Consider the following 24,594-nt stretch of genomic DNA (forward strand, 5'->3'; position numbering starts at 1 on the left):
GTGCTGCTGAGAAAAAAGTGTAACTGCTTGTTCTTGGGTGGTATATTCTATATATGTCAATTAAGTCTAGGTTATTAATTATGTTATTGAGTTCTATAGTTTCCTTATTCAACTTTTGTTTGGAAGATCTGTCCAGTGGTGAGAGAGGTGTGTTGAAGTCTCCCATGATTATTGTATGGTGGTCTATTAGACTCTTGAACTTGAGAAGAGTTTGTTTGATGAACATAGCTGCACCATTGTTTGGGACATATATATTTATGATTGTTATGTCTTGTTGGTGTATGGTTCCCTTGAGCAGTATGTAGTGTCCCTCTTCATCTCTTTTATTCTCTTAATCCTGAATAATAGTCCATTGTGTATATATACCACATTTTCTTTATCCATTCATCTACTGAAGGGCTTCTAGGTTGGTTCCACAGTTTACCTGTTGTAAATTGTGCTGCTATAAACACTGATGTAGCTGTGTCCCTGTAGCATGCTGTTTTTAAGTCCTTTGGGTATAGATTGAGGAGTGGGTTAGCTGGGTCAAATGGTAGTTCCATTCCCAGCGCAGATAGTGCTGGGAAAACTGGAAATCCATATGCAAAAAATGAAATTAAACTCCTATCTCTCAATATGCACAAAATGCCAGCCATGATCTGAAACACAACTGCTATTTTGCTTTTATTTCAATATTTCTAAACAATTTTTTTTATAAATTCAAAACAGCTATAGGCTTAGGCCATGTTCAAATTTAAACATTAGTCCAATCATATAACTCTGTAGCCACTTAAAATGCTCATTATGTATACCCACATGAAAATGATTTTTTTTAATGGAAACCCTATATAAAAACCATTTCTAACTCTAATTAAATTTATCTTGGGAAAACACCATTGGCTAAATGCTATAACTAATACTAAACAAAATGTTAATATACTTAAGTGGTGGAACACTGTTCCATTTAAATGGCATAATAAACAACATTAATAAAAAACTGGAAACCTATCGTTTTGTAGTTATTCACAAAGTCTGCATTTTGTTCTATTCATAAACAACTATGTTCACAGGGACAAAAACATTATCTTCAAATTTGTGGGATCCACTTGTACTAATGCAAATGCTACTGCATAACAATTACATCTTTATTTTGCTTGGATATATAAATAAAAATCATTTTCACAACTCAAGTAATGAAAGTGTTAAGTATTATGCAGATTATACATAAAGTCAGCACTCATTTATGAGTCACAATTTATTGTGGTTACTATATGTACTGTGAATGTGTAGCACACACATCTTACAGCTAAACACTGTATTTTAACCTAATAATAGTAGCTATAACATTCTGAAATGTGCTTCATGAGTCAAAACCATAATGTGTTCACTGAGGGTTCAAGTGAGCACTTCACGAGATCTGGATCCATTACAACTTGCCAAAAGAGCACAAAGGAAGACAAGGAAGCTTTTAAAAAGGAAAAAATAAACAGCAAAAAATCATTTTGGAAGAATTTCTTTTTCTCACTAAGTGGAACATGCAGAGGATGGCTGGTGGTGGCTTTCATTTACGGATGAGGTTTCAATGGAGCAGTATGTGCCCATTTGTGGTGACACAGCATGGCCTACTCCAAAGAAGCCACCAAGGAGCCAGGCTTTGTAGAGGCAGGAAACAGGAAAGCCAAAAGTCATAAAAGGCTTTCCACAGATTATAAGAAGAATGAGAATGCAGAAAAAGCTCAAGGAGCTAAACTCAGCAATTCTATACTGAGCAATGACATATCCCTTACAGTGGCCAAAACAACAGAACCTCAAGAGCCACCAAGGACATACAGAAGAGTTAACTCAGAAAGTCTTTGTGTTTTTATGTTAAACTCTACTTCCTAACTAATTTTCCACAGACTAATCATTACAAGGTTAGTTTTCAAATGAGCTTTATCAAACATTTACCAGGCATTCACTAGGTAATAAACACTCTGGGAGGAGTACAAAGATAAATGACACACTTTCAGTGACCATACAAGTTTGCACCATACCTGTAAGTGTACAAACAAACTGATGGGACAATATTTAGAGAATATAGAGGAAGGAACAATTAGAGGACTCAAAGACAACATTAGAAAGAAATCACTTAAGCTGAAGGAATAAGATTCAGAACACAAGATGAGAACGGTAGTACAGGCAGACCGAAAACTCATAATACCACCAGAGGTATGAAAGAGCCCACTCAGAATGGTGATGACTTTGCCATGACTGGGACATAGAAGTGTCTGAAACACAGGACAAGAGATGATGTCAGAGAGCCATTCAGAGTGCCAGACATGCCTTGACAAGTGAGAAGTGGCAGAGGTTCAAAAGATGCAAAATCTTGGATTAAGAAGATTTCATACTGGGCGCAGTGGTACTTGCCTGTAATCCCAGCAGCTCCTGAGGCTGAGGCAGGAGGATCATGAGTTTAAGGTCTGGCTCAGCAAATCAGTGAGGCCCTAAGAAACTCAGTGAGACTATCTCTAAATAAAAATTTAAAAGGGGGCTGGGGTTGCAGCTCAGTGCTAGAGTGCTCGTCTCAAATGTGTGAGGCAATGGGTTTGAACTACATAAAAATAAATAAATAAAATAAAGGTATTGCGCCCATCTACAACTAAAAATATTAGTTGCAGGGGGAAAGCTGGGGATGTGGCTCAGTGGTTAAGCATCCTGGGTTAGTTTAATCCTTGGTACCAAAAACAAAACATAATTTCATAAAACACGGGTATTCAATTGGACCCTAAAAGAGAGTCTTCTTAATTCACACCTAATTCACAGAACACAGTGAGCACTAGCTATCATAAAAACTCCTCTGAATCCCATGGAGAAACCACCATAGAATTGAATGTGTTCTTATACCCAGAAAGGTAACACTAATTCCTAATCAGTGCAACCACAAGTCTAAATACACCCAAGGATGAAACGTATCCACACCACTGCAGACACTTGGAAAATGCTACAGCTTCAATTTGAAGGGAGAACAACCAAAACCCCACTGTCTGCAGTGAAGGTGACCAAACCAATCCTCTACTGAAGGTGAGCTCCTCCAGAGTTGTGATGACCAACACAGTAGCCAACAACCTCATGTGGCTGCTTAAATATAAACTGGGTTGGGGGCATAGCTCAGTGGCAGAGTACCTGCCTTGCATACACGAAAGTGTGTCTGACCCCCAGCACCAAAGGGGGGGGGGGGGTAAATTTAAATTAAATAAAATTTAGAATTTGATTCCTTAAAGGTACTAGTCATATTTAAAGTGCTCGACAGCTACATGTGAGTAGTAGCGGGCACACTGGGCATGCAGGAAGAGAACATTCCTTCACTGAAGAAACTTCTATTGGTCAGTGCTGTCCTAGAGTCACCACTGCAGGAAAGAGGACCACAATCTCTATGTGGGCAAAAAGTCATCACAGACTTCTCCGAGATCCTCAGATCACTTACACTGAACTGGGAACACATATATTTTCAATATATGCTCACTAAATGCAATTTTTAATATAATACAGGTGTGAAAATTATGTATGTTCTACTGTAGGAAAAAGCTAAATCTCTCCATTCTAACTGCATAGATTGCACACTGAAGCTCTGTACCGTAGTACTAGAAGTACCACATGGTACACATATTGTTAATAGATTTGTCAAGATGGATACAGCCAATTAAAAAAAACGTTAGGTGCATCGCACTTATCACAATGCATACCTTCCAACACAGCTCTGGAGAAATGGTTGACATCTTATACTATGGAAATGAAGACTACCATTTCATGGAATCTTGTTAGAAAAAATCTACAACAAGGATCATCACCTCTTAATTTATCCAGCTGCAAAGTCAGAAACTAAAATACCTTAATCTAAAAAACACCAGTTACATGTTACTACAAACAGTCATGAAAATTGAAATCCCATGGAGCAGATGTTGATCAACAGAAAACAGGTGTCAGGGGGTATACTTGCCTTCCTTTTTCTCCCAGGATAGACTACCAGGAGATTTATAAATATTTAATTGGTTCATATAAATGTTATTCACAAGAATCTCAATAAAAAGGAAAGTGAGGGGAAGGGAGGGGAGAGGGAGATAGGAAAGATAGTGGAATGAGATGGACATCAGTACCCCCAATTCCATATATTAAGACACAATGGTATGATCTATTTTTTGTACAACCACTGACATGAAAAATTGTGCTCAATATATGTACTATGAATTGAAATGCATTCTGCTGTCATATATAACAGAACAAATAAATTTTAAAAAAGCGAATAGAAACTGGTATATATACACAATGGAATATTACTCAGCATTAAAGGAGAATAAAATTACGGCATTTGCAGGTTAAAAAATGAATACAAGAAAAAATGGGTAAGTGTGCTTTAAAGTGCGTATCGGTATATTAATATCAGATATAAGAACAGAAGATAAATGTGTTATGCAGAACAATTTTACATTGATGTAACTCTTGAGAGCTGGGGTTGTGGCTCAAGTGGTAGAGTGCTTGGCTAGTATTAAGTGAGGCACTGGGTTTGATCCTCAGCACCACATAAAAATAAAATACAGATATTGTGTCCACCTAAAACTAAAAATTAAATATTTAAAAAAATAAAAAATAAACCCTTTTGATCTTTAAAAATAAGAATGTCAATTAGAAAAAGAAAAAGAATAAAAATCTAAAGAGAACTGAACAGGCACCTTGAAAAAGATCTCTCCAGAAATAACTCCATCTTACCAGAAAAATATGAATTCAAATCAAAACTAGTTATCACTAAATACGTAGGAGAATAGATAAAATTTCTAAGATGAACAATACTAAGGTACTAGGTTGGGCATAACTGCCAATCCTATACTCTGCTGCTGAAAGTGCTGTTAGCTAATAAAAATTAAATTATTTGGGGGTGGGGGTGTGTGTGTGTGTGTGTGTGTGTGTGTGTGTAAAACAATGTGCACTTCCAGAGCTAGGTATATGCCCAAGAGAAATGTATGGCCATGGGCACTAGAGGCATTTCTAGTAGCCAAAGATAAAAATAAGCCAATATAAATCAACATTACAATGCATACACCATAATATACACATGCAGCAATTAATGTTTACACATCAAAAAACAAATAGTTTTTATATATACATACAGACACACACAGCTTGAATGAATCTCATGTTGGGTTTATCTATCTATAAAGTATAAAAACAGAAAAATTAAACTAATAGAATATATGTATTGGGTAGGTCTTAAATGTTATTTAAAAAAAAAAAAAAAAGACTTGCTTATCTGGCTGTCTGGATAGTGGTGCCCTCTGGGCTAGAAGGAAGCTGGGAGAGACTGTGGTTGTACTGCGGCAGGCCAGTCAGAACTATTTCTTCACTGTGTAGGGGGTCTCATGGGTGATAATTTGTTGAGCAGGACATTTTTGTTTTGCACAGTTTTCTATATGAACGTTTCTCACACAAGTTGAAAAGTGGTCACCACACAAAGACACAAACCCCCCATTCCTGAGGTTATACATCTGACCTCACTTGACTCCACTCTCTCCTCCCTCCCAGCTTGGCTTACCTCATGTAGTGCTTTACTAATCAATGGTGAGGCGGTGGTATTTTCTCCTCCTTGAGGATCCATCTGGAAATTCACTCTTTGATAAAGAATCTGAAACAAGAACAGGCTGTGTTATGAAAGAGTTGTGTTTTTAAACTTGCCTCTCTTCACTATGAAGAAAGGGCTATTTCATAATGAATTAGTAATAGGCTCACTTGGTGAACAGCTTCACAAGGAAGCAAGTTTCAGGAGAAGGAATCAACCGTGCAAAATCTGGCATACAATGCAATAAATGAGATGAAAATGTGAAGTCCAGTCTCCTCACAAGATGCAGCCTATGAATACTAAGAAACAAAGTTGTCCATCCAAAGCTCGCTACCACCCCAAATTTCAAAGGATTCCTAAGGGACTGGTGCCACCACATGCTTTCCTCACATGGCTTCAGATGTACTTCACATGGCCGTTTCCCAAGCACTTTATTTTTAACACTAACTTTCCCCATTATATTTTATAATTTATTTCCTGATATTACTTTCAATTTTTCTTAAGTCCATTGTGTACCCTTTCTTCCTTACTATAATAAAAGTACCAAAACTGTTTTATATCCTATTTCAAATCCTTCTTCCTATACATGATAATCTATTTGTCTTCTACCAATTAAAATTCTCATATTACTGAAAAAATGATTACACATCTGAAACCCACACCCTCAAAATAATGTACTTCAAGCAGGCCAGGACTTATTTCATCTGGAACACTTACTTCTGCCTGTAGAGAGCTGCTAGCTGCCAAAAGCAGCTCAATGCTGCTAGGAGGGCAATGCGTCAAAGCAAAAGCTATGAGCTCCCGCCGGGTGGCCAAGTCCTGGTAACCTTCCGATTGTCCCAACTGGCTACAAACATCCCAACTCTTAGCATAGCCTGCAAAATTGACAAGAAAAAATTTTTTCCAGAAGAAAAAACAAAACAAATTCAAACTTTGATGAAGAATATAATGGATTCCTGTTCAAGTCTTGTGGCATGAAAGCAAAATGGTAGTTTTTAGTAATCATTATGCAGAAATGCTTAAGAATCTAAGTTGGAAAAGAAAGATCATACTGAACTATCATCCAGAAAGTTCCGTGTTATTCCAGACTAGTGCTCGTGATGAACTCCAATTTTACGTTAACTCAAAATGAATACAAATAGTCTACTGTGCTTTGATGTTCAATAAAAAGGTAGGTATCTGAATTCAGAAGTCAGGGTAAAACTCCACCCAACTACCTGGGAAAGCTCAGGAATGACACTTCGTCTACAACTACAAAGGGACAACAGCATGCCTTCTTCTCTGGTTGTTGAAAGGATTAAGTAATATATTTTTAAATTTAAAAGCACATCAGAGACTACAGAGTACTAGATAAAAGAGACATTAAGATAGACACCCACATACATCACTCACTTTACAGAAGACAGACATCCAAAGACGGCACCAGAAAGAGACTCAGTGCCCCTGACTCCCAGAGCACATCATTTTCATATACAATGCTACATTGTGAATTCTAAAAATATACTTCATTTTTATTTGAAGGAGTTTCAGTTTGAGAGTCTTTTTTTCTAAGAACAAAGGTATCAGTACAGATTAATTTCTGTAAATACAAAATACATAATGTAAAAATTAAGCCACCCTTAATTACATACAAGAGGAAGTGAGGGGAAAGGGGGAAAATTATAAGGGGGAGAAATGAATTACAGTAGAGGGGGGAGAGAGAAAAGAGGAGAGGAGAGGGGGGTTAGTAGAGGACAGGAAAGGCAGCAGAATACAACAGACACTAGTATGGCAATATGTAAATCAATGGATGTGCAACTGATGTGATTCTGCAATCTATATACGGGGTAAAAATGGGAGTTCATATCCCACTTGAATCAAAGTGTGAAATATGATATATCAAGAACTATGTAATGTTTTGAACAACCAACAATAAAAATTAAAAAAAAAAAAGAGAATTCTTACCAAACCCTCTAATTTTGGATTAAAACAATAATGTCTGTAGAGGAAATCAGAATCATTTTGAACTTCATGTTGGCAAAACCAGTGGTTATTATAGAAGACTTTTTAAAATGAAATCCGTTTTCTCTTTAGTTATTGATGTACATTTATTTATTTGCTTATGTGGTGCTGAGAATCGAACCCAGAGTCTCACACATGCTAGGTAAGCGCTCTACCACTGAGCCACAACCCCAAGCTATGAAATCCATTTTCTAATGTTGAGGTTTGTGAGTTACAGTAGTACCGAGTTTTTCCAAGAGTTTTAAAACATTTTCATAGATGAAATGCAAAGATTCTCTCCTGGTCCAATTTTTAGTCAGGCTCCTCTGAGCCCTTTGCTCGTAGACCTCAATGTTAGCCGTTGCTAGGCCTAAGTATTTCAGTTATAGAAAGAATCCTCCTAAGTCAGAGAAACCAGAATCCCTACATCTTCCATATCTAATCAAATTTTTCATTGCTTTCCCTTGACGACTTCAGAAAGGATCTTATTGAAGTTTTGGTTTAGCAAAAATCCCTCCACTTATGATGTCTCTTCTTAGTAGCCTTCCATCCCCTGACCTCTCAATTTTCTCACTGGTGGAATGTCCACCTATCTTTGTTGCATCTAAAGATACTTCTGATGTCTCTTCTGTACTGAAACTTTGCGAGCAATGCAGTATCAGTCCTGAATACGGGCTTCCTTACCATTATAGCAGGTGTCAGAATAGTTATTTCATTAACAGTAGACATGCAAAAAGTGTACAATCAGTGCCTGCCTAGCACTCCTGATGCCCTGGGCTCAATCCTGAGCTCTGGATGACTGCAACAAGAGTACACAACTCTGCACAGCTCCAGAGTTATCATGAAGTGGCGCACTGGGTTTTAGCCACTCTTTTTTGAAAGTTTCATATCTTTAATAATATTACAATTAAAATCAGTGACTTTTAATCTGAAAGACAATTGATAGCGAACTTTCAGACAGTAATGGAGAAGCTCTTATTCATCTCTATGCTTTCTGTGAGATAGCTATATATATAGTTTATGAGGCTGCATTAGATGCCAGGGACCTAGAATACCCAAAATGTAATTTATAAACCAGAGTCAGGTGGAGTTAGGGTTTGTGAGTTGCAGTAGTATTGAGTTTTTCCAAGAGTTCAGTCCAAGACTAAATTTATGATGTAACACCATTATTTGTGAGTCCCCTAGCCACTCACTCTTAAGGATAGATATGTACAGTGCTCAGGCACAGGCACAGAGTGTTTAGCACAGAGCCCATGATGAGATGTCATCACTTCCCCTTCCACTGGGGAACCTGTTCTTCAGATGAGAACTTTTTCCACAAATCTGCCTACTTTCCAGAAACAGGAATCTGAATTTCAACATGGAAAATCCTAAGTTTGCAAACTGCTTCCCAATTTTTTAAAATTAGGTTGAAAACAGTTTTCCTTCAAATTCAAGGACAGGAATATTTACTATCTATTCACAAACTGTGGATATTCTTTTATTTAAGACATAAGATGGGACTAAAATGTTTTACAAAAAATTGTTCTTAAAAAGACGAGCATATTTTTAATATGAATTAAAAGCAACCAAAATCTCAAATATAGCATCTAAGCCCATTAAAATATCAATATATAAACACAGCATATACACTTGTCAATGCTAATAAAATGTATCTCAAGCAAAAATGTGCCTGGCTTACCAATCAGGCCAATTGATTTCAAACTAGACCTTTTTCCATTATTCATTACATAAATTGAACGCGAGCAAAGGGTAAAGTTGTCTACTCACCTGCAGCCATCAGCTCCTGACAATGCATATTGGCTGCTTTGTAGTCATGGAAATGAAGGGCTTGCTCTACTAAAAGAATTAGAACCTGTCCACGCCTTTCTTCTGCATCTTCACCTGTAGGCACATACAAAACACTTAATGATTATGACAGCCTCAAATGATAAAGGAGCACATTAACACTCAAATTAATTCAAAAATAAAACATAAATCAGACCAATTTTAAAAGATTAGAAGACAAAAGTTTATAGCAATTTGACCTTTTGATCTATTTATTGTGCATGGAATTAATTAGCCCTCAGTCTCTGAAGAGATCAATGATTAACATCAGTTTATTTAAAATATTCACACCAAGAAGTCCAAAATCAGAGTGGTCTTTAGCCCTACAGAGAAATCTTAGTATTACTCAGGTTAGGGAAAGAGAAGAAATCCATGCTCCAAAAGAAAACAGGTTGTAAAAGGGTTCAAGAAAGAGTGAATAGTAGATTAGGTAAATGAAGGTAATAAACTAATAACATTTCTCATCTTTTAAATTCAAATATTTAGAAATTTGAAAATAAGTGTAGTCCAGAGTACTGACAAAGACCGTTTCCTTGAAAAACTGCTAAGCCCCACCCCATACCTGTCCTTCATACTGTAGTTAGTAAAAATCCTGCTGAATTTTGACATTGTGACCAAAATACATAACAAAACAATTTAGAGGAAGGAAAAATTTAAAAATTTGGCTCAGGTTTGAGAGGTTTCAGCCCATGGTCAGCCAACTCCATTACAGAAACATCATGGAGGAAGGACCTGTTAAAGAAAAGCTGCTCAGCTCATGGCAGATCAGAAGCAGAGCGGGAACAAGGTAATAAGGGTCAGGGACAGACATAGTCCCCAAAGACTTACCCCCATTGACCCACCTCCTCCAGCCACACCCCACATGCCTACATTTACTACCCAGTAGTCCATTCATATTTTTGATCCATCAAATGGATTAATCCACTGACGAGGCTACAGCCCTCTCAAGGCAATCATTTCACCTCTGAACACTGCTTCAACTCCTAACACAGGAGCTTTGGGGGGACAGTCTGGGTCTAAATCATAACACCTGCTAAATCAGTTTAGCCAGAATCTCACTCTGGATACCACTGACGATTCCTTTTAGTAAATTTTCATCCCTCGTGCCCCAATTTTCCCCTGTTGTATTTGGAGTTGGGTTTGATATTAAGAAATCCAGCTCAATGGAAACAATAAAACTTTGTAGAATTACAGACAACACATCTAGTTATATTGCAAAAGCCATTGCCCTGATAAGGTATTGGCTACACTTTTATTTTTTATTATTTTTTGCAGTACTGGCAATTGAACCTCTGGATGCTCTACCACTGAGCTATATTCCTAGCCCTTTTTGAGATAGGTCCTGATTTGCTAGAGCTGAACTTAAACTTGCAATCCTCTCCTAGCTTCCCGAGTTGCTCAGATTATATGCACACACCACTATGGCAAGCTTTGCTGTATAACAGCTTCAGAGTTCGGGAAAGGCAGAACAAGGTTTCTACCACTTTAGCAATGGCTATTGTCTCTGTGTTTACGCTCATAGGACTCCCTTAAATACAGAATTCCTGAACTGAATGTTCAAAAGAGAATATTAAAATCACTTCTTGTGGTGCTGGGATTGTGGCTTAGTTGTGGAACCTAGCATGTGCAAGGTCTTGGGTTGGATCCTCAGCACCACATAAAAATGAGTAAAATAAAGATATTGTGTCCATCTCCAACTAAATATTAAAAAATCATTTTGTTTTAGAATATTGATGAAATGGAAAAAGACTAAATTTATGATGTAACACCATTTTTTGAAAATGCTTTAAAGCACAGGGATCTTGTACACAGACAGATGGAACAATATCCATGAGCCTGGCTTGCTTCTCCCTCACCCCAACTTATCTTTGAGAACAGGGCACTAAGATTAGAAGTTCTTCATAATAATCAAATTTCAGGATAATCAAAGTAGCCACCTAATTACTCCTACTAGACCAGAAATCTCACTTTAATCCCATCTACATGCTAAATGACATATCCCTTAGCACAGATAGCAATGAAGATGGCCAGAAAGAACTGAAAAAAGAGCAAACAAGCTATGCATGAATGCCTGAGAGAAAATATGAATATTCCCCCTTTTCTTAGCCCTACCCACCCAATGCCCAGCATCCCACCTGCCCCCCCCAAGCTTCTTTTGTCTTATATCGATAACTTCCCCACCTCTACCAGACTGTGAAGTTGATTTGATGAGAGAATTCCACTTCTCCATTGTCTGGTCACAAAATGAACTGTGCTATTAGTGATCAGCCTCGGTTTTTCTTTTTGGGCTTCCCAACACTGAACAGAAAAATAGATGCCTTCCTGGGTATTTTCCACTCTTTTGAAGTCAGAATTTGTTGGCAATGGTGGAACAACACATCACATACAGTTTAAGAATATGGTTATGAATATTCACTGTATTGTTTATTGAACTATATATAGCCCAACATGTTTGAGACATCTCCCCCGAAACTCAGGCAGTTATTGGAGTACCAGAAGGGCTTAGAGTTGCACAGGACCACATAGAATGTTATGGTATTACAGAGTTATTTCAGCCCAAAAAGTCAGTTACTGGAAAAATTTTTATTTTTTAACTCCAACCTCATAAGTTCATGGGGTACTCCCAAAGCACATTAACCCAGCAATCTACAATGAGAAGAACACCAGCATTCATTACAAATTTCATTATAACACTTTATTGAGGCTAAATGTATAGCTATTTCATACCTAAAAGTTGCTTTGATATGGTGATATGGACTTTTAAAAAATGCAGATCAGTATAGAACTGGTGATAGAAGAGCAGCTAGAAATCTAGGATGGTTTGTAAATAACCTGACTTCATTTTTTTTTTTTTTTTAATACATTGAACAGTAAACTCCAGTATTAACCAAGGGTTTAGTGACTACAGAAACTATCCTGGAAAGATTTCACTTTGAATTCATCTTTAAGAAGATTTAGAATATATTCCTTGATTTAAAGGAAGTGTAAGAAATAAACATCTGTGTATAAAGTGCTTAAAAAGAAAACAAATTATCAAATCAGAAACCATCAAGTACTCACTAAGGCTTTAACCCATCAGAAGCTGCCAATTAGCCTCTAACTAGGGCTTTCCACTTTAGCCAATCACTTTTTTTTTTTGTCCTCTTGCTTCTTCAAACACTTCACAAAACTTTTGCTCTGAAATTCTTTTGGTGGAGCCCTGAACCATTCCAAATTTAGTGCTGTCTCATTGATGACTTATTGTCTGCTGAGATAAGCTCATTCAAATCTACTATGCCTAAAGTTGATCTTTTAACAAGCCCAATCTATCCCCTCCAGGCAAAAGTTGACTGCAGTAGTCCCCATACCAGTCATTATAGATAAAATAGACCAGTCTCCCTTTCCATCTTAACAAGCATCAAAAACTTTTTAATAGAAAACACTAATTCCAATAATAGAGATGTATGTATTTCAAGGATGGAAATGAAAAATATATTTTATTATTTTAAAGTAAATCCTATGCTTGCATCAGCAGCACATACATTAAAATTGCAGTAATACAGATAAAATTAGCATAGCTCCTGACCAAGGATGACAAATTTGTGAAACACTATTTAAAAAAAAAGTCTTCTATTACTTTACTTGTGTAAAAAGAATTCCTATGACACCCAATACACTAACTACATTTAAAAAATTTTTTTGGCCTTTTTTCCTCATAAAAGGTTAACAATGAAAAATAAAAATAAAGAATGAAATTTTTTTATTTTAAACATAAATTAATTTACATTTGGAAATTTAATATAGGATAATACTGTTTTCCACAGGCTAGTGAAACTACTTGTACATCTAGAAAATGAAAAATTATTTTCTCTTTCATAATTCTTAGCTGGAAGGGACTTTTCTTACCAAAAGAAAAACCCACACTAGTTTATTATATGTATACCCAAGAGAAGTAAATAAATATCAAACAAGTGGCTCTGAGATACTATAATCCACTGAAACAAAGTAGGATGTGGCAAAGCCAGTAATGGGGAGATGCCCAGGAAACAGGGCAAAGAAGGAAAGTTGGTGCCTTCGCTGCATAGAAGAATCTCTATTCAGGGTCCTCCATCTCTCCCTAGTGCAGAGGGAGACACCTTGCAAATGGAGATTTCCCATATAGAGGAGGCTCTCTTACAAGAGTAACATCTGTTTTCAGAGCTTCTCTTATGTCTCACAAAATAATTATGTTCCCAAAATAGTTAGAATGAAGTAACCCTTCACCAGAAAGGAATATTCTGGGGTGGCATACTCCGGCAGTCTACAGATATATTTTGGGATGGCATACTTTTTGTCTTCAACATATACTAATGTACTCAAATTATTTCAAAAATAAATCCATCGAGATTTCATTTAAGAGGATGGTTCACATAAGTTTCATGTCTAAGAATTAGGAAGTGAAGGAATCAGCTTTGCCATAGAAGTTATTTTGGGGGGGGCGGAGAATTGAGCTAGAAAAGAGGCAGAAAGTAATCTTATCCGAGTTTACATTATTTGACTAAAGCAGAGACTCCCTATACTCTTAATTGCTGTTAAAACCCCTCCAAGGGAGTTTGAGAATCAGCTATAGACTTCTACTCCTACTAGTATCAAAACCTTCAAAAGAACCTTCCATGTTTTCCTTCTGAATGCTTAACCCATTTAATTTTGAACATAAACCTTTACTTTTAATTATTCTAGAAATAATTATTCTGGGAATTACTCATAACTATATAACTTCTGCATGTATGTATACTTTTTTTACACTAAGGCAGAGCTAATATATTAGTTTCACAGATAGTACTAATCTTTTACTTACCATAGTGAGTTTTCAGAGTCTAAGAACACGTATGAAAATTCAGCTCATGTTAATATAAAGATCTCAAATTATTTTCCCAAGACCTTCCTTAGAAGCCAAATTGAATTTCACTTCCTACCCTAACTCTTTCTCAAGGGACATTTTAGACTTCCTTTACTCTCTGCAGGTTCAATAATTTGAGTGTCAGAAACTGACGATAAATTAACAGGAGAAAAATCAATCATTACATGTGTACGTAATGACAAGACTCACAAGTATGAGACTCAAAGAAGGACCAGATGATGGAACTTTTTATAGCATCCTGAACTACAAGAAAAAGGGGCTTGCAGTTCCTTGGTAGGGGGAGGTGGAGACAGATTCTGTGAGAATGACAGGAAGAAATCCACAGTAAACTGAGGGGAGAAAAATCCTTGGTGAAGGAAGTCTGTTATTATGCAAATGAAATCTCTCAGCCAGGAGCCCTCCAGTAGCCAAGCCTCTCTGGAAGATTGCTGACCTTTCATCTCTTTCTGGGATATATCTTTCCTTGATCCACCTTTAATCTGATAAGAGGACCTGAGAGAAAACCTGTCTGCATCCTGCTTCCCACTGTTCCCCAATCACAGTACCAAGGCATCACACTTCGGGTGTGGTTTTCGGAATCTCAACAATTTTTTTCTTATACAATACAAGACTCATTTAAAACAACACTCTCCTTTACTTTTCACTCTTACAACCAATTTATTGTGTTTACTCTTAGTAATTAACATCCTCTAACAGAATTTAGCTCTTTGAGAACAGATGCCTTTAGAATGTGTCCTAATATTTGTGCTTCAATGATTTTTTTTAAGAATATAAGACCCAACCTGCTCTAAAAAGATTATTTAAAAAAAAAAATGGTGTAGCATTCAGTAGTATTATTAATAGTAAAGCAACACAATGATGTTTTAGTAACACTAAGACGTATTCCTGGAAATGGAACAATATCTGTAAGTTTTCCTGTAATAAATACATCACACTTAATAATAATGATAATAGTAAAACTATTCTCTATGTAACACTCTTGAAATGTTTGTATTTATTCAGAATACACTGAAGCAAAAGTGAAAAATCCAGGAATAAGATTTTCATGGCGAGACTATGAACACTAACCTCAGTGTGGTGAGGTGCTTCTAAAATAATTAAAGCCCCCATCATCAGCTGACTTTAAGTGAAAAGTCTATAGCCCTCATGATCTTGATAGGTGACCAAGTCAGTGAAAGGCCTTTAAGATGCAGAGGTTCCCCAGGAAGAGAGAAACTCCACCAGTGGGTAACAATTTCAGCCTATGTCCATACAGTTCCACCCTGCTCCTGATCTCTTCCTGAGAGATTGCACTTGATTAGCCAATCCTCATAGTACAAAAAGTCAATTTCTAATAATAGAGTCCTACAGGTTCTGCTTCTCTGGTTAAACCATGACTAACAGGCCATCGATCTGAGCTACTTATTCTCTTATTTATAACCTCCTCTCTTGAACACTTTGCTCTTTCCTGCATTATTGTCTGATCTCAAATCAAGAAACTTGATAGCAATTGATAATTTCTGTAAGAACAGCCAGACAACTGCAAAACTTAAGTGAATGAAATGAGGTACAATAGGGTATAGTGAGTACTATTAAAAAATGTAACAAAGGGAAAAAATAAAGAATAAGGGCAAAGGTTTAAAGTAAAACTGAACTGTAAAAATCCTCAATAAATTATTTATCTTCTCTATTCGCTTTTCTTTACTTCCAAAATGAGATTCATAACTCCAAGGGCCATAGTAAGTATAAAACTATAAAGTGATAATTTATTGTTGTTAATAGAAACTTTTATATGAAGATGGGTCAAACAATAATTTTGATGTCCAAAGTTGTTAGCTGGTTTTGATATCAGAAACTAAATGGGCCAGAAAAGAATGTTTAAAAACATTTTTTAAACAAGAAAATTCTTAGTAACAACAACCTGGAGTGTGTTCAAACTAGAAATCTATTAAATAACTTGGATAGTTAGTCTGAAGAAAGAAAACTAATGGTGGCCTGATGAGGTACCAGCTATCTGAAATACTTTTATGCTCCCTTCTAAATATGAAGCTTAATGTCCCTCCCTTTGACTATCAGCTGCTCTGTTATTTAACATAACCCTTCCTTATTTGCAATTTTGCTTTCCACATTTTCATTACCTGAAGTCAAAGTCTAAAAATATTAAAGATTCCAGAAACAAACAATTCATGAGTTTTAAATTACATGATTAGACTAGTACAAATTAAAACCATTTTTTCTTAATGGAACAAAATGGCTAACAACTATTCCTGTAGAAATCTGTAACAGTCAAAACTACAGAAAAGTTTTAAAAGACTCTAGTAAGAAGACCACTCTACTTAAGGAAACATGAAACAGAACGAAAATGACTTTCCTCCAAATACAGTCTGCTGTTTAACCTTGCACAGTAAGATATTTAACTTCTGTGATCCTTAATTTCCTTTGAAAAAGGGGAAAAGATATCATTTATGAAAACTTATAAGATTAAATAAGATAAAATACATGAAAACCTCTCTGCTTCACTGATTTTTTTTTTTTTTTTTTTTTTTAAAGAATGTAAGACCCAACCTGGTCTAAAAAGATTATTTTAAAAAAAGAAATGCTGTAACAGTAAGTCATAAGATTATTAATAGTAAAGCAACACGATGGTGTTTTAGTAACACTAACACATAATCCTGAAAGTGGAACAATATCTTAGTTTTCCTTAATACATGACACTTAATAAAAAACTATTCTCTATGTAACACTCTTGAAATGTTTGTGTTTATTCAGAATACACTGAAGGAAAAATGGAAAATCCAGGAATAAGATTTTCATGGCCAGACTGAACACTAACAGTAAATCCAAGTTTCTGACCAATTTTTCAGATACAATAATATAAAACTATGGTTGGACACTGAAGTGAACTAATGAGTCTGGCTGGCTCTATGTTTATGTGTTCTGGTTATAAATGGTAATACTGACTTCTGACCCAGCTCTCACTCGGTGGCACCGTGAATAAGCCTTTCTTCATTTAAAGGACAGATGATGGTTTTAGCAGTTCAGTGCAGATACACATCTCTATAGTATGCCAATCTTTCTAGAATACACCAATTCTTACTCAAAAGATAAACTCACACCTAAAAGAATGTATCCTGATGCTTACCTAAGATGATGTCAAGTGTGACACAGAAGCCTATTCTAGAATTTAGCATTCAAAAGACTTACCTGCAACCCTCAGCAACTCAGCAAGGCCTAGAACCTTGGCAGATTGTTTGTAGCACATGGGAGACTGGGAAATACACTCCTTGATGAGGCTGATCCTATCTGAGCACAATCGCACTACAAGAGAAAAAAGTATTAAAGACTTGCAACTAGGGACATCACAAAAGGGTGTCATCACATTCCTAATAAAAGGCAATCAAACAAAATGAACACTGCTAGTCTCCAGATCAGCAAAAATTAAGTAAAAATACATATTAATAAAACAATATTATTATTGTTCTAAATGACTAATGTTCAACATGGATATTTTCCTTATAGCCAAACTTCTAAAACATGGCCCTGACCTGTCATTCTGAAGACAGAAAATCATGTCATCTTTTCAAGAATCATGTCAGGACACAGAATTTTTAAATAGGCAGTATTTGTCTCTGAAGACTTCACATCCTTCCTATCATACCAGTCCCTTTACCTTGACCTAATTCCCCAAAACCCATTCCAGATTCCAAATATCCATTTTCTAAGTTCACATCACATTGGTATAGAAGGCAGGAGTCCTCAATGGACATACTATTCTAAGGTTAAGCCAAATCCTCTCATTTAATATAGACATTAGGAAAATGAAACACATCTGATCCAACCAATTCATACCATAAAGAAATGAACACAAAGAAAAAAACACTTTGGTGTTAAAGAGAACAAAGTGTGCTCTAGAAATATACAATGCTTATTTAGAGTACAGATGTCAACCTTTAAGGAGCCCCACACTGCCTAGGAGGTCAACCCCCAATAGCTATAACAAATGTAACACCATCTAAAAAGAAATAGATAAGAACTATGCCCCTGGCACTGCTGTAGGTGCTTTGTGCATATTAACCCTACCTAGCAGAACCATATAATCATTACCATTATTTTTCTCAATGGAAAAAAGTGAGGTGCCAAAAGGTTAAGAGCTTTGGTGAAACTCACCAAAAAAGTGATGGGATATGAATAAAGTCAACCCAACTCCATAAATGTTGTCCACACTACAATCATTATCCATTCCTAAACTCATGGCTATTCCCTGTATATCCCGATTTCTTAAAAGTTCTTCTAAGTGGGTGGGAGGACACATAAAGCTTGGTTAGATTAAAAAAAAAAAAAGTAGTGTTTTTTTCTTTGAAATGGGCCTTTTATTTTTGTGTATTTTGATTATAACTTAATTTTGAACTTACAGAAAAATTGCAAGTATGGTACAAAGAACTCCTCTACACTCTATGCCAGGATTAACCAATTATAATAACTTGCTCTGTTCACATACACATATACACAATCATGCATGTACTCCCTTCTTCCTTCCCCTGCCGTATCCACCCAGAAAAAAATACACACATGCACACATATATATACACACACACAAATATAAACACACGCCTATATTCTTCTGAACTATTTGAAAAAAGTTGCAAACATCATGTTCTTTTATCCATAAATACTTTGGCATGTGTTTCAAGTTCAAGCTCTTTAAAGATAGATATTTCACTGGGTATTGTGGCACATGCCTACAATCCCAGACACTAGAGGTTGAGACACAAGATTACCAAGTTTGAAGCCAGCCTCTCCACTTGAGCAAAACTCTCACCTCAAAACATACATATGTAAATATATACATTTATATGTGTAAGTACAGATACACATATAAATATCTATAAATACATACATATGTATGTATGTAAAGGCTAGGGATATAAGTCAGTGACAGAGTGCTTGCCTACCATGTATGAGACTTGGATTTGTTCCCGAGTACTGCCAGAACAAAAAACAAGAAAAAAGATGAATATATCTGTGTGTGTGCGTGCGTGCGTGCGCCATGCTGGTGTAATAAGCTTGTTGTGACCACTGTAAAACATAAGGTAAGTGTAAATTTCAGCTAACTTCTTTCGCAGTCCTAGTGGTCAGTATCTATGCGTCTATATCTGAATATAGCTTTGGTAGATAATTATTCCTAACTCTCCACTGCAATTATTCTACATCCCAAACTCCTAACTTTAGACTTCACCTGTGACTTATTCAGGAAATGAACCTCAGTGGAAGTGATCTACGCCACTTTTAAGCAAAAGCTGTACAGATTATCATGGAATTCCACTTCTGACTTTGTCCCTCTACCACAGAAATGCCACAGTGGGCAGGAATGTGGGCAGGACTGTGGGCAGGAACCAAGCCTGTTAGCACATGTTGAGTTTTTACTGAAACATGCTTTTTTTTTGCTAGACTGTGCTAAACTTTTATATAATTTAAGTATAAAAAATTTGAGTTTTTTGTCCTAATTACCCGCTACTATTTTAACAGGTTTTTTTTCTAGATTAGTAACATAACTTTTTACATGTTTCCATTTGCTTTTCAAAACACTCGCTACAGACATTGACATTCTATATGTGTAAAACTTGGGGGGCTTCATTGGCTGCATCTATGGACTTGACACATTCGTGTGTTCTTAGAGAAGCTCCAGCTTTAACTTTAGTAGGCCACTTTGATACTATGGCCAGCCTCTACCTAGCAATTAGAAGAAAAGTGGAAAACTGAAGTTGCAAACAATAAAAAAAATCATTTCCTTGAACCTTTCTTTTGATGAAGGGTCAAGTTTTGTTGTCTCCTTGTTACCCTAAGCAATGCATTCTACTAGTGTTTCAAACATATGAAATAAATTTGGAGATCAGGATTCTAATAGGCTGCAATTACCATGCTCAAATTACATTTTTCATTATTTATCCATTTTCTGAATCTCTGGACAATAACTACACTACAATGAATGCTGACCTTCGAATGTGATTATATTTCAAATGCTATTTCTCAGTTAACTAAGTACAAGCCTTAGATATTATCATCTGTCCAAGAAGGGGTGTTTGATTCCATTTGTAAACTAACTTCCAAAATGAAGCCAACATACTGAAAAGAATATATTCATATATAACCTTTTCCTGTGGATGCACAAATATATCTCAAAAAATACCTATACATATATACACAGATAAATAGAGATATACACACAGATATACAGAGAGAGACAGAGATACACACATACAAATACACACATGTACACACACACCCACAGACACCCCCACACACGGACACACACCCCCACCCACAGACACACATACACCCCCACCCACACACAGATCACCCACACACAGATACCCCCCACCCACCCCCACACACAGAGACAACCCACACAGATACCCACCCACAGAGACACACAGATACCCACCCACAGAAACAACACAGAGACACACAGATACCCAGTGACACAGATACCCACCCGCACCCACACCCACCCAGAGACACACACCCACACCCACCCACAGAGACACACACCCACACCTACCCACAGACACCGACACTGAGACTCACACTCAGATATATACACCCACACACACGCAGAGATATATACACACACCCCCACACACGCAGAGATATATACACACCCCCCACACCCACGCAGACACACACCCCCACATGCCGCAGTCAGGCTGGGCACAAAATAATCGAGCCACCACAAAAGCCTTGTAGATTCAAACAGCAACTCTATTCCTGAACTCTCACCGGCACTCTACATGCACATTCTGGGAAAATCCCCACACTCCACTGGGCTCTGCATACCAAATACTCTCTGAATCCCATGAGAACTCAATGGGAACTCAAGGAGCGGGCGCCTGAGGCAGCAGGATACGCCCTATTCCCAGCAGGATCCACCCTAAATCCGGATCCACCCTGGTCCTTGAGCAGGGTTACGTTTCTCAAACATTCATGCAAAGTCACTGCAAATGACCTGGGTCCAAGGCAAGCCCATTTCCACAATGGAGAGTCCTCCTTCTAAGCAACTGGGAAGGACTGGGAAGGAAATTGCCATGTGTCATTCCTACTTGGCTATGGCTCTCAGCACCCACACCCACGCAGACACAGATATACATACCCACACACAGATACACACCCACACACGCGCACACACACAGATACACACCCACACACGCGCACACACACAGATACACACCCACACACGCGCACACACACAGATACACACCCACACACGCGCACACACACAGATACACACCCACACATGCACACACGCAGACGCACACACACGCACACAGACACAGCTATATACACACACACAGCTATAGATATATTACACACACACACACAGCTATAGATATATTACACACACACACACACACACAGCTATAGATATATTACACACACACACACACACAGCTATAGATATATTACACACACACACACACAGCTATAGATATATTACACACACACACACACACAGCTATAGATATATTACACACACACACACACACAGCTATAGATATATTACACACACACACACACACAGCTATAGATATATTACACACACACACACACACAGCTATAGATATATTACACACACACACACACACAGCTATAGATATATTACACACACACACACACACAGCTATAGATATATTACACACACACACACAGCTATAGATATATTACACACACACACACAGCTATAGATAATTACACACACACACACAGCTATAGATAATTACACACACACACACAGCTATAGATATATTACACACACACACACACACAGCTATAGATATATTACACACACACACACACAGCTATAGGTATATTTTACACACACACACACACAGCTATAGGTATATTTTACACACACACACACACACAGCTATAGGTATAACACACACACACACACACACAGCTATAGGTATAACACACACACACACACACAGCTATACGTATAACACACACACACACACACAGCTATACGTATAACACACACACACACACAGCTATACGTATATCACACACACACACACAGCTATACGTATATCACACACACACACACAGCTATACGTATATCACACACACACACACAGCTATACGTATATCACACACACACACACAGCTATACGTATATCACACACACACACACAGCTATACGTATATCACACACACACACACACACAGCGCTATACGTATATCACACACACACACACACACAGCGCTATACGTATATCACACACACACACACACAGCGCTATACGTATATCACACACACACACACACAGCGCTATACGTATATCACACACACACACACACAGCGCTATACGTATATCACACACACACACACAGCGCTATACGTATATCACACACACACACACACAGCGCTATACGTATATCACACACACACACACACAGCGCTATACGTATATCACACACACACACACACGGCTATACGTATATCACACACACACACACACGGCTATACGTATATCACACACACACACACACGGCTATACGTATATCACACACACACACACACGGCTATACATATATCACACACACACACACGGCTATACATATATCACACACACACACACACACGGCTATACATATATCACACACACAGCTATACATATATCACACACACACACACGGCTATACATATATCACACACACACACACGGCTATACATTACACATACACACACACACAGATATATATAGATTACACATACACACACACACAGATATATATAGATTACACATACACACACACACAGATATATATAGATTACACATACACACACACACAGATATATATAGATTACACATACACACACACAGATATATATAGATTACACATACACACACACACAGATATATATAGATTACACATACACACACACACAGATATATATAGATTACACATACACACACACACACAGATATATATAGATTACACATACACACACACACACAGATATATATAGATTACACATACACACACACACACAGATATATATAGATTACACATACACACACACACAGATATATATAGATTACACATACACACACACACACAGATATATATAGATTACACATACACACACACACACAGATATATATAGATTACACACACACACACAGATATATATAGATTACACACACACACACACACACAGATATATAGATTACACACACACACACACACACACAGATATATATAGATTACACATACACACACACACACAGATATATATAGATTACACATACACACACACACACAGATATATATAGATTACACATACACACACACACAGATATATATAGATTACACATACACACACACACAGATATATATAGATTACACATACACACACACACAGATATATATAGATTACACATACACACACACAGATATATATAGATTACACACACACACACACAGATATATATAGATTACACACACACACACACACAGATATATATAGATTACACACACACACACACACAGATATATATAGATTACACACACACACACACAGATATATATATATTACACACACACACACAGATATATATATATTACACACACACACACAGATATATATATATTACACATACACATACACAGATATATATATATTACACATACACATACACAGATATATATATATTACACATACACAGATATATATATTACACATACACAGATATATATATATTACACATACACAGATATATATATATTACACATACAGATATATATATATTTTTATTAAACTACTGTAAGCATACACACACAGGACTCAAATGTAAAAAGCATTTTACTGACCAGCTACCTACCTAGCAGTCACATCACTTTGAGGAATGGACAATAAATGTCCATCATTATTCACTCATGAATGATATGAAAACGCCAACACACATATACTTACTTGTGACATTGCTAGAGCTCAAATTTGAATTGTTATCAGCCAGAAAGGTACAAACATGCAGGATTCAATGATGACATAGAAGAAAAGTCCGTCCCTTTCCCAAAGGAACTTTTACTTTTGCATCTCTTCACCAATAAAATCGTGTCTACTGTTTGCAAAAGCAGGTACTTGAGCCATACCACCTGGATTTGAATTCTAGCTCTATTTCTTGGACCCTATCCAAGTTACTTAATCTTTCTGTGCCTTGATTTTTATTATTTGAAAACTGGAGAAGTAATCATCACTATCTTATAGGGTATTTTTTGACACTTACTGGATATATGTAAGTGTACTTGGAACATAAAAGTCACTCAATAAATATAAATTGTTGCTGTTATCACTACCAAC

At 36.8% G+C, this 24,594-nt stretch overlaps 1 protein-coding gene and 1 pseudogene across 1 annotated transcript in view; one reads left to right on the forward strand and one right to left on the reverse strand.

Annotated features, from left to right (window-relative positions):
* The window catches only part of Nbas (NBAS subunit of NRZ tethering complex), a 324,412-nt gene that overhangs the window by 132,694 nt on the left and 167,124 nt on the right, over positions 1-24,594 (reverse strand). Inside the window, exons 32-35 of the mRNA XM_076833054.2 lie at positions 17,436-17,549; positions 9,317-9,430; positions 6,284-6,441; positions 5,543-5,632 (exon numbers count right to left, since the gene is read on the reverse strand). Coding sequence (XP_076689169.2) covers positions 5,543-5,632; positions 6,284-6,441; positions 9,317-9,430; positions 17,436-17,549 — 476 coding nt within the window. The remainder of the gene's footprint in view (positions 1-5,542; positions 5,633-6,283; positions 6,442-9,316; positions 9,431-17,435; positions 17,550-24,594) is intronic.
* On the forward strand, positions 12,872-12,969 carry LOC143380815 (U6 spliceosomal RNA; annotated as a pseudogene).

Source organism: Callospermophilus lateralis, chromosome 14, assembly GCF_048772815.1.
Source record: "Callospermophilus lateralis isolate mCalLat2 chromosome 14, mCalLat2.hap1, whole genome shotgun sequence".
Taxonomy (NCBI): domain Eukaryota; kingdom Metazoa; phylum Chordata; class Mammalia; order Rodentia; family Sciuridae; genus Callospermophilus; species Callospermophilus lateralis.